Source organism: Saccostrea cucullata, unplaced genomic scaffold, assembly GCF_032062105.1.
Source record: "Saccostrea cucullata isolate Sc308-1 unplaced genomic scaffold, CSIRO_AGI_Scuc_v1 ctg836, whole genome shotgun sequence".
NCBI classification, from domain to species: Eukaryota; Metazoa; Mollusca; class Bivalvia; order Ostreida; family Ostreidae; genus Saccostrea; species Saccostrea cuccullata.
The window spans coordinates 148,503-163,678 of NW_026924030.1; the positions used below are offsets into that span (position 1 = coordinate 148,503).

General features: G+C 35.5%; 1 protein-coding gene across 3 annotated transcripts; it reads left to right on the forward strand.

Moving 5' to 3' along the window:
* Positions 1–10,095: 10,095 nt before the first annotated feature.
* LOC134265517 (uncharacterized) lies at positions 10,096–15,166 on the forward strand. 3 transcript variants are annotated; one of them, XM_062747737.1, is made up of 5 exons: positions 10,096–10,213; positions 12,037–12,209; positions 12,640–12,760; positions 14,724–14,770; positions 14,936–15,166. In XM_062747737.1, exons 2-5 carry the CDS (start codon positions 12,096–12,098, stop codon positions 15,020–15,022), a joined length of 369 nt encoding a protein of 122 aa, XP_062603721.1. In that variant the 5' UTR covers positions 10,096–10,213; positions 12,037–12,095; the 3' UTR covers positions 15,023–15,166. The 3 variants fall into 3 exon arrangements, with proteins under 3 accessions (XP_062603721.1, XP_062603720.1, XP_062603719.1); XM_062747736.1 differs by lacking the exon at positions 10,096–10,213 and adding an exon at positions 11,517–11,598; XM_062747735.1 differs by lacking the exon at positions 10,096–10,213 and having other exon boundaries at positions 11,910–12,209.
* Positions 15,167–15,176: the final 10 nt, after the last annotated feature.

Consider the following 15,176-nt stretch of genomic DNA (forward strand, 5'->3'; position numbering starts at 1 on the left):
TGGATCCTCTGGTGGGCTGGGCTGGCTGGGCTGCATAGGGCTGGCTAGGCTGGGCTGTGAAGGGCTGAGCTGGGCTCTACTGCTGGCTGGGTGCTCCCGCGTTGTACCACGTCCAAGTGCCTGAAAGTATACAACTGAGACGAGATTAGTAAAAATTCAAAACAATGAAACAAAGCACACAAATTCAAGGAAATTACAACAAAATCAATGTTAAGGGGTAGCGGATGGTTAGTTCTGTTAGATTAGGGAAGTGCTGAGAAGACAGAGGAGAGAAAGAAGGAAAGAAATAAATTCAAAATGCTTCTCTGTTAGGCTGCCTGGTAGCGGCATTGGATCCTCTGGTTGGATGGGCTGTCTAGGCTGGGCTGCGAAGGGCTGGGCTGGGCTCTGCTGCTGGGTGGATGGGTGGGCAGCTGGCTGGGTGCTTCTGCGTTGTACCACGTCCGAGTGCCTGAAAATATACAACTGAGACGAGATTAGTAAAAATTCAAAACAATGAAACAAAGCACACAAATTCAAGGAAATTACAACAAAATCAAGGTTAAGGGGTAGGGGATGGTTAGAACTGTTAGATTAGGGAAGTGCTGAGAAGGCAGAGGAGAGAAAGAAGGAAAGAAATGAATTTAAAATGCTTCTCTGTTAGGCTGCCTGGTTGCGGCATTGGATCCTCTGGTGGGCTGGGCTGGGCTCTCTTTCTTTCAGCGCATCCTGTCAATTGCAAGTCAAGAGGTTACATGCTAATACGGTCAACATCATTTGGCAAGGTCAAGATCGCAAAAGGCTGCAAGATGTACAGTGAGAATCTTACCTCCTCTTCTCTCCTTGCCTGCTGTTGGGATCCTCCCGGGTCAGCATACACCCCCTCTTCTGCTAACAAAGCAAAATTAAGACATCAAAACAACTTCCTACAGTTAACCAAATTTCAGCAAGTGCAAAGAGCAAAGTTATGATACCTTTTAACACAAACACAGGGTCACGAAAGTGGACACACTTTTTATATTCCTATATAAAACTTTGATCGACCAATGCACTGTGGCCCTGCCCTACCCACGGGTGTTATGATTTGAAAACATAGGTAATCAGAGATTACAGAGCTCACCTCAACGTGTGTTGTCTTTAAGTAAGGCAAATTAAGTCACACAATTAACCAACAAAAAGTGTACATCCAAAAATGCAAAATTTATGCAAATTTGATACTTTGGAATAGACCTATATAAAAATTAAAAACTAGTTCTTCATCATGAAAATGTAATTAAAATCCAGCATCTGAAGCAAGATTGAGAGTTTTCATCCCTTGATGCATCATTTGTGCAACTGGTTTATATAAGCCTTATAGTTTCTTGGTGATATACTTGCGCCCATAACTTTTACGAGGTCTATTATCTGGAAAATGTATCAGTATGTCGAATTCAGCATCTGAAGCAAGTCCATTAGTGTGTATCCTAAGATGTATCATCCATGCAAGTTTGGTCAACATAGGGCTTAAAGTTACTTGCAAATGAAACCTGTATAAAAAAATTAACCTTTCCACTAATCCAGAAAATGTAGGTCAGATTCAGCATCCGAAGCCAGCCTAGTAGAATGCACCCTTAGATGTACCATCCATGCAAGTTTGGTCATTATAGGGCTCCAAGTTACTTGGATATGAATCCTGCACCATAAACTTTAACCTGTTTACTCGTCCAGAAAATGTAGGTCAGATTCAGCATCCGAAGCAAGGCTGGTAGTTTGCATCCTAAGATGTACCATCCATGCAATTTAATCGTTATAGGGTTCATAGTACTGTACCTTGGAAATGAAACCTGCACCCAAAATTTTAACCTGTTCACTCAACCGGAAAATGTAGGTCAGATTCAGCATCTGAAGCAGGTCTTGGAATATGCATCCTAAGATGTACCATCCATGCAAGTTTGGTCATTATATGTCTCATAGTAACTTGGAAATGAAACCTGCACCAAAAACTTTAACCTGTTCACTCAACCGGAAAATGTAGGTCAGATTCAGCATCCGAAGCAAGTCTAGTAGATTACATCCTAAGATGTACCATCCATGCAAGTTTGGTCATTATGGGGCTCAACGTATCTTCGAAATGAAACCTTCACCAAAAACTTTAACCTGTTCACCTTTGGAAAATGTAGGTCAGATTCAGCATCCGAAGCAAGGCTGGTAGTATGCATCCTAAGATGTATCATCCATGTAAGTTTGGTCATTATATGTCTCATAGTAACTTGGAAATGAAACCTGCAATAAAAAACTTTAATCTGTTCACTCAACCAGAAAATGTAGGTCAGATTCAGCATCCGAAGCAAGTTTAGTAGAATACATCCTAAGATGTACCATCCATGCAAGTTTGGTCATTATAGGGCTCAAAGTATCTTCAAAATGAAACCATCACCAAAAACTTTAACCTGTTCACTCAACCAGAAAATGTAGGTCAGATTCAGCATCCGAAGCAAGGCTGGTAGTATGCATCCTAAGATGTATCATCCATGTAAGTTTGGTCAACATAGGGCTTATAGTTACTCGGAAATGAGACCTACACCAAAAACTGCACCAAAAATGTTAACCTGCACCAAAAACATTAACCTGGTCATTCCTTTGCTGAAATTGCAGCATCTGAAACTTTGACTGGTACAATGAAACACACTAGCAACATCTTCCATGCATGTCTTATCAATATAGGACATAAAAGTACTTAAAAAGAAAACTGCTCCAAAAAACTTAACCTTAATTTGGGATGCCGACGCCGAGGGTATCACATAAGCTCCCCCCAACTTCGTTGAGGTGAGCTAAAAATTGAATCTATACTACCTGAGGATGATTCCACATAATTTAATCTTTCCTTGCCCAGTGGTTATTGCGAAGAAGATTTTTAAAAGATGCCATTTATATTTCATTAATTCATGATATTTATCTCTCAAATAGAAGCCATTGTGTGCCAAGTTATATTTAAATCAGACCAAAACTATAGGAGGAGTAGCATTTTAAAAGTATTTCACAGAAATTTCTCGTTTTAGTTACCATGGCAACACTTCATCGAAATCAAAAACCAATAAAAGAATTATGTATCTTAGAGTAGTCTACTTGTGTGTCAAGTTAGATTGAAATCAAATCAAAACTGTAGGAGGAGTAGCATCTTGAAAAATTGTTTTATAGAGAGACAGACAGATGGACGGACGACAGACACATTACTATCGCATAAGCTATTCTGGTCTCTGACCAATAGAGCTAAAAATAGTGTGGTCAATGTCAGATAATATATACCCCGGTAAACAAATTAATAGGTTTTTAAATATTTTTTTTTAATTTTAGTGGCCCAGTTTTTTTTTTTGGTAAACAAGTTGAATTCAAAATGGTGAGTGGTTGGATCAACTTTATGGTGAATGTCAGAGTCTGACACAGTTTAATAAAATGGGGCATAGTAAGACCAGGAAAAAGAGAAAGGTCTCAGCTCAGATAATAATGACAATTGGTTGAACAGTTCCCAGCAATATGTGTCTGTGAATTCTGATAACAAAAACCTTGAATATTTATATTTAAAACTGGGCTCAACACAAAATAAATGGTAAGGTCAAGGTCACATGTAAACTCAAGATGTCAGATTAAATATCTACATTTAATTTAAATCAATAATATGAATTTTGGTTAACTTCTTGTGAATAGTTTCTTTACCAATATCAAGTGCAAAAGCACCTTTATATAACACATCATGGTGCAGTCATCTATGGTATTGAGTGTAGCTGTATAATACTAGTAAGGATGTTTATTACATACTTAATGATAAATTCATCATTTTTGCATATGTGATATGACTGATGTCACAATAGCAGTATCAGCCCTGCAAGGCTGATATGGATTTGCAGGGCTGATACGGATCAATATCCGGCCATCCTTAGTAAATTAAACCTCAATAACAGTACTTGTGATCATACACATAATTTTCTTGATTTTAACTTTTTGAATGTAAGAATAATCCAATTGACAAATAATAGATTATTTAAATTCAAATTAAAGATCAGGGACATTTGAAATAGAAGTACATGTCAAAAATAACGTGTACCGTATATACTCGCATATAAGTCGGTCCGCCTATAAGTCGGGTGTATTTAATAAGCTTTTATCACATATAATACCATTCATTTTTAGCTTGCCTATTTACGTAGAGTTTTGGACCAGAAATTAACTCCCAAAAATCTGACTTATAGGCGAGTATATACGGTATATTGTAAGAAGTCTGTGCATGATTATTTACTTGTTGTCTTTTCAACTTAATGTGTTCTGTATTTTATTACTAAATATATTAAAACAAAAGCAGCTAGGTTAAGGTAATTCCCCCCTCCTATGATGTCACAGATTTTTGTAAAAACTGTAATTATTTTAAATTCATACCTTATAGAAAAATATCTCTTGGAAGAATACTTTACAATAGGTGTAATGATGAATATTGTTTAGTTGAAAAAATTAAAAAAAAATGCATATTTTCTATATTTAATCAATTATTCAATCTTTAAAAAATGTTAACAAGGGCAATATTCCTTCTAAGGTCATTTCATTCAGTCATTTGCTTTACTGTAAAATACCGGTAGTTAACCAGTGATATTCACAATTCAAAAGTATCTTTTAGGTAGGAAGTATTTAAATTAGGAACACTCAGCATCAGAATTATGCATTTTAACCAGTTTTTACATATTTTTCTCAATACTGTTTACAAACAAGAGGCCCATGGGCCACATCGCCCACCTGAGCACTGTGGCTAGTAAAAGTATAAATTGGTTTATTATTGAAAAGGTAAAATCCAAAAGTAGTCCCATAAACAACCATGGATTTTCTATCTTTGAGAAGATGATTTTTAAAGAAATTTCCTTTATATTTCTATGTAAAACTTTGGTCGGCCAGTTTGGCCCCGCCCTACCCCCGGGGGTCATGATTTGAACAAACTTGAATCTACACTTCCTGGGGATGCTTCCATATAAATATGATGAATGCATGGTCATTCTTGAGAAGAAGATTTTCAAAGAAATTTCCTATGAATTTCTATGTAAAACTTTGGTCAGCCATTTTGGCCCCGCCCTACCCCCGGGGGTCATGATTTGAACAAACTTGAATCTACACTTCCTGAGGATGCTTTTATATAAATATGATAAATTATAGCTTGGTCATTCTTGAGAAGAAGATTTTTAAAAAATTTTCCTATATATTTCTATTTAAAACTTTGGTCGGCCTTTTTGGCCACGCCCTACCCCTGGGGGTAATGATTTGAACAAACTTGAATCTACACAACCTGAGGATGCTTCCATATAAATATGATGAATTATGGCTGGGTCATTCTTGAGAAGAAGATTTTCAAAGAAATTTCCTATAAAGAATTTCTGTGTAAAACTTTGGTCGGCCATTTTGGCCCCGCCCTACCCCCGAGGGTCATGATTTGAACAAACTTGAATCAATACTACCTGAGGATTGTTCCATATAAATATGATGAATTATGGCTTGATCATTCTTGAGGAGAAGATTTTTAAAGAATGTTCCTATATATTTCTATGTAAAACTTTGGTCGGCCATTTTGGCCCCGCCCTTCACCCTGGGGTCATGATTTGAACAAACTTGAATTTACACTACCTGAGGATGTTTACCCATAAGTTTCATCATTCCTGGCACAGTGGTTCTTGAGAAGAAGATTTTTAAAGCATGCCACCAAATTTTTATTAATTGCCAATTATCTCCCCTTGAATGAGGGTGTAGCCCTTCATTTGAAGAAACTTGAATCCCCTTCACCCAAGGATGCTTTGTGGCAAGTTTGGTTGAAATTGGCCCAGCGGTTCTTGAGAAGAAGTCGAAAATGTGAAAAGTTTACAGACAGACGGACGCCGGACAAAATGTGATCAGAAAAGCTCACTTGAGCCTTCGGCTCAGGTGAGCTAAAAATATACAATTTTTTATGTTGACAAACACTTCTGTTTATTTGTGTTTCGCATCTTAAATAATATGGTGACCTATACAATTTTTGCAATAAATGGAAAGTTTAAAGTATATTGAATGAAAATAAATGCAGTTATTGTACTTTGAACCTATAAAATTGTGAGGGTGGAAATTCCTTAATCAGCTAATATATGACACCTTAATGTCCCTCCCTTCTCCCCACCCCTGTTGCTGTTATTTACGAAACAAACAAGTAGCTAAGACAGGTTTATCTTTTTGGGGGGTTGAGTTGGGTGGGGTGGGTATGTCTTTCTTTCAATAAATCATGAACATAAATTATTCAAATACCCCCTCGCCCGTATAAGAAAAAAAAATTCTGGATCTCTTGTCTTCATTGTCCTTCAAGTAAACAAAACAGAATATTGAAAGGATTTTTTTTTGTAAAAGGACAGAGAAAGAGAGAATTCAAACGTGCTTGATACAGCAGGTAAAAATCCAACAGCATTTTGAACTAAAATTTTCCGAGATAAGATCTATTTATAGGAATGGATTCTTTTTAAAAATGGCTATGATATATTTGGTCATGAATTATTGTTCGTTTACTTTTACTGTTAAATCCCATTATAGTTGCCTCTAATTATACATTCCATACAAATCAACGATTCATAACAAAAGTACTCACAAAAAAAGCCTACGTTTTATGATTAATGTGTATTTTTTCATTGCATAGACACTACCTGAAATCGGGCTGCCCGCCTTACATGAACACTACTCACGATTTCCATAAGCTCGGAACACCGGAAGTATGTTCAAATGACTTTATGAAAAAATAATACATGATTCTGGACTGGATAAATATCAGATCAAATCAGAATAAAATAAATTAATTGTTTTCAAAATTTATTTTTCTTTCAGATTATTTTTTTAATTGAGCCAAATAAAAAACGCGTTTCCGGTAGCATGCCAAAAATTACTGGTATTTGTAATTTGAAACAATCTTTAACATTCATTAGGATATTCTATATTCTTACAAAAAAAATTGTTAAAATTTATCAAGTTATAAAATTTATCATAGGCGTCGGAACCGGGGGGGCTAGGGGCCGGGGGCTTAGCCCCCTCTCCCCTCACTTTTTTTGCAAATATAGTCATAATAGTATAGGCATTGAAATTGGGGTTTACCTTTTTAGATGGTTTAGCCCTCCCCTTTACATTTTGCTTCCGACTCCTTTGTTTATTTCAAAACACCTTTAAACAAATATGTAATACATTTTTAATTGCAAGTTTGCACACCCACCACCTTGAAAAACGATGTTTTAATTGTTTCGATCTGATTTTACAATTGTTTTTAAAATGTCTCAAAAGATAACATTACCATATTTTGTGATAACTGCAATTCCAGTGATATATCAGGCTCCTAAAATGAGGAGGGGTTCTGATTAAAGAGTCAAGTCTTTTGCTGTAGTTTTTATACTGAAATTCGCATTTCAATGCTGTATACCCTGCCCCTCTCCACTTTTCGTTGCTGTTAGATGACAAACGGGGAAATTCCAACAACTCAGATAGTGTGGGATATTTGGCCACCTATAGCCACTTCATTCTTTTGAAATCCTTGTTACTGGCCTGAGTAGAATACCCCGGACCATCAGGTATTTCGCACAAATGAGTGCATGGTACATGTGTATTTTACCTTATTGAAGCCAACATCAAACACAAGTTCTGGAATAAAATCATTATAGCCTGCAGGAGCGGTCGATCTTTTCTTAGTTACGTTACAGTGTGTGTTTGTGGGGGGGGGGGGGATGAGATGTTGTATATCATTTAAAAGTGAAAAAAAAATCGTATCATTATCTGTACCAGATTGTAAGTGTGAATATGGAAATAAATATTTAAAGTAAGGAGAATTTTCTTATTTAAGTGTGTTCTATGTAGTTCTTTAAACAAACTTTGGACTTTTTCTAGACACTTTTACTATTGAAAAGATCTGTTTATTTCTGTACTGAGATGAGGTGATTTGGGAGTTACTTCTGAAGTTGGTGCATAAAACTTTAAAATTCTATACGTTATAGGCTACTTCTTATCCTGGTAGTTATTAACTACCACCAAAATTTCTTTGGGGGCTCAGCATTGGTTTATTCAAGCTATTCCCACTTGTTGAAAATCAGGTAGCAAAAAGTAAAATTTCTTGTGGGGGTAGGTGGAATTTTTGCGTAAACAAATAATTAGCTGAATAAACATATCATTATTGTGAAAACAGTAATTATTAAAACTCTGTGGGAGTAGAGGACAGGTAAATTTGCTATTTTTTAAATTAAAAATCTGACTTTTTACTTCTATTTCAATGAGAAATTAGACTTTTTCAAATAGAAATAGCAGATAAATTAAATACTTTAAAATAAATGAATTTAAGTATATTTTAGTATATTTTTCTGTTAAACTTTTTATTTATTTTAAACTTCAGTTATTTATATGCATCATCTTGTCATTATCTAAGATTAAAACTGTAATTATGTAATGTGTGAATTATGTGTGTTGTGGATTATGTTACACTATTATACAGACTTTGCCTGATGCGAGCGAATCAGTGTTTTATATTTTATGATATCATACTTTCATGTAAATTACTTGAATCTGATTCGTCGAGAAAAATTTGATAAAAACACTACTACCCGCTGAATAATGAAGCCACGCCCTCCTGCGTAGCAACAGTCAACACTGCTTGACGACGGGTGGTATTCCCAAAAATAGCGATTGCGCGGAATTTAGTATTATGTAATATGTATTTGTATAAAACATTCAGTATAATATAATAAATATTGCATGTAGTTGAGTGTAACACTGAAAATTTTCACCCCTCGAAAACCATTGTCAACGGCGGCTGCGCCATTATGAATCTTTTATTTTTCTTTTTGATCGGACACATATTTTGGATTTCCCATAGCAAAACATGGTCACTGTCATTATATTCATAAAAGAGGCGGGGGTATCATTTAGTGAGCTCATTGCTCACAGTACCTCTAGTTATTGCTGTTTTTATGGCCCCGTAATCGAAAATCTGGGGGTATGTTTTTTTCCCTGTCCATTCATCTTTTTGTTTGTCCGTAGACACTTCTACATTTCCCATTATTTTTGACTGGATGGGGCTATAGCTCTTATATTTCACAGTGGTCGTCTTTTTATGAACAGCGACCATCATAATATCGGAGCGTATTTAAGACCTAAATTTAATTAGATTGGACCAAACCCCAAGGGTCATGATTTGAAAAAAACTAATGTGATGAAACTTTCAAATAAATTTCATCTGTTATGGACATGTGGTTCTTAAATAGACGATTTTTAAAAGATGCCACTAAATGTTCACATATTTTTTCCCTCCTTGAAAGAGGATGTGGCACTTCCTGTGAATAAACGTACATCCTCTTTACACAAGGATGCTTTTTGGCAAATTTGAATAAAATTGACCCAGTAGATCTTTAAAAAGTGAAAATTTTCTAGATAGACGGGTAGACACTACACAAAGAGTGACCAGAAAAGCTCACCCGAGCCTTCAGCTCAGGCTAGCTAAAAGTTTTATTAAGACGGATTTTCTTTTAAAGTGGGTCAAATTCAAATGGCAAGGTCAGATAATCAAAAATATTTGTACCCCAGTAAAGGTTTTATCAAACAAATATTTTTGCACAAGGTAGAGATTTTAAATAAAGAATACTTTAATGTTAGACGAAATATGAATTAAAATTTGGATATCATTGAGATTTAATTTTTCACTTATGCCTGTCACACTATAGGCACTTCGGCCGCCTTATCCACCCATCTTCTTTCTTCGAGAATTCTCCGATAGTAATTGATACTTTGTAGATAAAAGTACAATTGAACAGGTGACAGAGTAAAATTATCCAAAGTCTGGATTAGATATCTTAGTTAGATTAAATCTATGTTGTTCTTTATGGAGAATTTGCTTTCAAAGGAAATATTCCAGACAATAATGTTGATTAAAGAAACGACTCTAGATATCGACAGATAGCAGAAGGAATTTGTTTTAAAGGAATAAAAGATGTATATATGTACCGTGGGTAAGTTTTCTTTAAATTGATTTTCTTTTGAAAGTCCATTTAAAGTTGCTTTTGCCCTGTATAGATCCATTTTATCAACGTTTGTATGCAAATTGAAATGGCCTTATACTTCGTTGTGGTTGTACGGCGATGCACTGATAAAAGTTCAGGACAAATAAATATTTTACATAATGACAACATCGACATGTTCATGACATTCGAATATATTTTTTGATACCTGTTATAGAGAGGTAAGACAATATTCTAATCTGATTTTAAAATAGAAGTCCAAACTTTGTCGACCGATGAAATAAAGACCCTTTTTTGTGTTCAGGACGTAACGTACCTTAACTCCTGATAATTTTTATAAGATATTCCCAGTTTAAGATTAAAGTGTCATCATATGTTCTTCGACAAAAAATTAGCATGCATTATCAAAAAAAAAGTTTTGAAAAGATATAAATTTTCTAGTTTATCCAAACTTGTTTGAGAATTTCTGATAATTACGTATTTCCTTAAGCGTGTTTCATTTCATATGAAAGTAAGGTTTTTATTTCTAAGAACAGTAATTTTTAGTTGATAATATAAAGAGCCCAAACCATTCGCCTTTTGAAATAAATCCTTATACACAAAATAAAAAGTAAAGCACAGAAGCAGCCTTTTTCAGTTCCAACATTTCCTTTGGTAGATTTGCATAATGTTCTGGAAGTGAATAAAATTTGCCTTAGAATAAATTCGTATTTATTTCTGTGCCTTTATCTTTCTGCAGTCTCCGATTGTCTGTGGGAAGATCAGATAAACTGAGTATTTTTGTCCCCCCCCCCCCCCCCCCGCTTTCGGGAAAACAGAGGACAATAAATCTCATTCGTCTTACAGTCTGTCCGTCTGACAGTCTGTCAAAATTTTTGTTAACCTTGGTAATACTTTTGAATAAAAACAACAGGGATTTCATATTTTACATGTACATTACCCGTGACAAGACATTATCAAATATACTATGAATTTTACCTTATGACCATATGTCGTAGTTGACCTACTTTTCAAAAATTTGAACTTTGCTGTAAATTGGTCACACCATAGTGCTTTCATATTATACATACATATCATCTGTCACAAGACCTTTCTAAATTTTGACTTTTGACACTGGCCTTGACCTTGAAGCTAACCCACTTTTCAAAAATGTTATCATTCCTCATTACTTTTAAGTGAGAAAAAAGGGCTTTCATCTTTTAATACGTGCATTACATGTACCTTTAACAAGATGTTTCCGCCTATGATTTGATTTTTGACCTCTGACCTTCAAATAAATTAAATTAATTAATAGTTTTTTTTTTAAAAAAAGAAGTTAATTTTAATTTTCAATGCAAAGGTTTAATTTGAAGTTAATTTGTTGCATACGGCGAGCTTTATACAGCGCATACGACCAACATTTGAAATGCAGGATACAGGTAGAATCGGTGTATGCTACTCAAATCTTTATGCAAATAATATGTACAGTTTGTTTGCAATTTATTTGGAAATGCCTCGTAATTCCCTTTCAGTTAATCGTTAGAATAAACAGTAACAGGGAACATGTGAAGCGATATCATTTTGAGCCTTTAGTGATTCTGGTACATTAAAGTTTCTTGTTAAAAAGGTAAATACCAAATTCTTTTGAAAGTGTTAAAAGTAAGTATATTACAGTAAATATAAATCCGAGAGACCTTCTAAGTGTTTAATTCTTAACTGGACGTTTGACCAGGCCTCAATAATCCCGATATAATTTTTTGATTTCTTTTATGTATTACATAATTCAAGTATTAAAATGATGTAATGAAATTATGGCTAAGATCGTATGACCTATAACCGCTTTAAGTGACACCAAATTTAGGTTTGAGTGTTGTGGTGTTTTCCTTAAGAACTGAGATATATTCGAATATTATCATTGACTCAAGTTCAAACAAAATACATTCTAAGTGAAGAGATAAAAGATATCCCGGGATTACCATATTGGTAGTAAAATGCATGCCTCCAAACATGTTTGCTGATCAGTTCTGAAGTGGAGGAATTAAATCTAGAAGTTTTTTTTTAACAGACCAGGTAAAATATTTACAGAACTTACAGTGTAGACTGTGATGAGATTCAGTGGTCGTAATGGCAGATAATTGCCGGATGCACCCGCCGCGGAATATGGAGTTTGAATCTGAGGACTTGAAACAGAAAGCAGAAAATGAATTTCTAATCAAAATAGGAGCAAAGGAAGAGGAGGTACCAAGTTTTTTAAAATTAATTTTTGTTATGTTCCGATGAAAAAGCGCAAATTGTCCAGTCCTACGTTGTTCTGAAACCCTTGGATAAAAGGTGTTGCTGCACTCCTTTTTTTAGCTGCAGAACTGTAGCTCTCTGCTTTAGAAAAATCATATACTTGTATTTAATTCTTATTTTTGATAGATTATTTACCTTTTATCGGTTCGAAACAGTCCTGTATATAGTTTTGTAATATCAGTTTAAATGAGATTTACTCTGTTCTAAGGTAGCGTATCAGAAACCCTTGGATAGCAAAGATGTCCGTATAAGTGCAGCTACTCTTTTTGTGAAATTGAAATCTAAAATGCTATATTACGGTTACTTAATTCAATAATGTTCATACCAGTTGGGAATATACAGTATTTATAGTTTGGAGAGTTTTTTGTTTCAGTTTGACTGGCACCCAGATATCCTGTACAGAAGACCAGAACGTCCCAGGTCCAGCATTAGTCTGGATTATCCCCTAGATCTCAAATTAGGTAGACCCAAAACGGCAGGGACCATTCAAAACAGTAAGTGTATAATTTACTAAGAGAAACTGGGGCGGGGTCATTGTCAAAATATTAATACATGTTTTCAGTCTCAAGCTGAAAATAATTAACTCATTTAGATTTTTAAAAATTCATGTATTTTTTTTTCCTTGTCACATTTACAAGTATGAAATAAAAAAAAAAAATTAGCTGCAGATATGTGGCTCTCCAAAAAAAAATATATATTGATAGACCGGAGAATATACTCGATAAACTACTGAAATATCAATTTTTCGTATTTATCAGTACGATTAATATTTAATTAAGGCCACGTAATCAATTTTGATAGCACATAAGGTTTTCCAGTGATAATCATAATAAGATTATCAGAAAGAAATTCTACAAAAGTTTGAAGACAGGAAGTTTTTCTGGTAAAATATTTGATATACAGTTTATATTCAAGGTGATATATACAGTTTAAAAGTTTCATTTTGAGAGAGAGAGAGAGAGAGAGAGAGAGAGAGAGAGAGAGAGAGAGATTTACTGCATATCTTACTGTTTTTACTATCTTACGGAACAAAAATGTTAAAATCAAACCTTTCACTAGCTCTTTTATTGTCCCTGGCCTTCGCGAAAGCGAGGGGACATTAAATCTCAGTCGTCAGTCAGTCTGTCCGTCTGTCACAAAAAAACTTCAACCTTGGTCATAACATTTGAATGAAAAAAATTGGGCTTTCATTTTTTTTTTTCACATGTATATTACCTTTGACAAGAACTTTCCAAATATACTATGGTTTTTTGATACCGTGACTTTGACCTTGACGTGACGTTTGACCTACTCAAAAATTATAACATTACTTTAAATTGGTTATAACGGTAGAATATGAAAGGAGAGGGCTTTCATATAAACCATGTATACTAGTATTATCTGTATCAAAACCTTTCTTCTAAATTTACTGTTTTTGACCCCGTGACCTGGACCTTGACCTATTTTTCCAAAAAACCTCATCTTTCCATATAACGTTTGATTGAGAAGAGATAGGACTTTCATATTTGACACGTGCATTAACTGTGACAGGATACTTCCCAGCATGCTGTGATGTTTTACACCTTGACCTTGACTTTATGTTTGACCTAATTTTGAAAATTTTGAATTTTGTTGATTTCTTTTGATTGGCATACTCAGTACAATAGGGCGTTCATTTTTGATGCAATATGACATAAGCGATGGCGGCTCATAAACTAAGAAACCGAAAGCGGTGGACCACAATTCTTTGAATTTGGTCACGCGACCATCAAAATTAAGGAGCCAGTGGATAGTCATCTTCGCTAGCCAAGTGCCTCATTCGTTTACCCTCATCCCCCTCCCCTTGATGGTGTAGCGAACAGTATATAGGGAACTTATACTGCCTCGCCAGTGAGCTAGCTTTTCTGGTGAAAAATTATAACATTACTCTATTTCAGGCAAGTTAAGCAACGGCGAGCCTGTTTAACCCTTGGATGGGTGACCGCGCTGCACGTTACAAAATTGGTGGCAGCGTAGTGACTCTGGTGTCTGGTGTCCTGCTTCAGGAAGTCTTAGAGCTAGGACTTAGTGTCCATGTACAGACTTCGTGTCTGTGGACGGCAGGGATTGTCGTATCTGATCTGCATCAGGAAGCTCTAAGGCTAGGACTTTGTGTCCAGGTACGGACTTCGTGCCCGGGAACGGCATTGGCTGCCGTAGCTGAAGAGGCCCAGTCACTCAGAGAAAACTCATGCTAAGCTTCAGGTCGAAGCTTCCCTGAGCGGGGGGAAGTGTAGCGAACAGTATATAGGGAACTTACACTGCCTCACCAGTGAGCTAGCTTTTCTGGTGATGCGGTAGAGTCTCCCTCTATTTCAGGCAAGTTAAGCAACGGCGAGCCTGTTTAACCCTTGGATGGGTGACCGCTTCACGTTACAATGGAGACGAGGGCGGCGACTGGTTTGATTGTAATCAAACTGAATTTTATTGACATTTCAGGAAACCCTTGGGCGTGTAATAATCAGGCACTGAGACAAATGACTCTGGTAAGGTGGTGAATTTTTAATATCATTTCAAATATGCTGCATTTTTCTCGCATAACTTTATTTGAGATATTGTGTTTTGATAATATGTATCAAATATTTACATGTAGGCGTGACTAATTGAGTTTTTACATAATTGTCTAATTTTTCTTTTTTTAACAATTTCAGGTGTCTCGCCATGGTCCACGTCATAGGTTTCTGAACAAAGCCCAGTTCTCCACTACTTATGTGACCTACGTCCCTATCAGGATTTAAGGAGGATTTTATTAGAATAAGTTATGCTAGTCGCATCCTTACATTTTGTTTCGAGATACATTGGCAACCAGTGTGACAAAACGATATGTTTCGCCTGAATGTTTTGAAAATTAAGTTATTGCATAACTTCTAAAAGACAGGCTAGTTGCTAGCT

Bases quoted from the DNA above. Each gene is read 5' to 3' on its own strand.
- LOC134265517 (XM_062747737.1), top strand. From the start codon at position 12,096: ATGGCAGATAATTGCCGGATGCACCCGCCGCGGAATATGGAGTTTGAA. The intron at 12,761-14,723 runs GTAAGTGTATAA...TTGACATTTCAG, and splicing joins GGCAGGGACCATTCAAAACA to GAAACCCTTGGGCGTGTAAT. The intron at 14,771-14,935 runs GTAAGGTGGTGA...TAACAATTTCAG, and splicing joins CACTGAGACAAATGACTCTG to GTGTCTCGCCATGGTCCACG.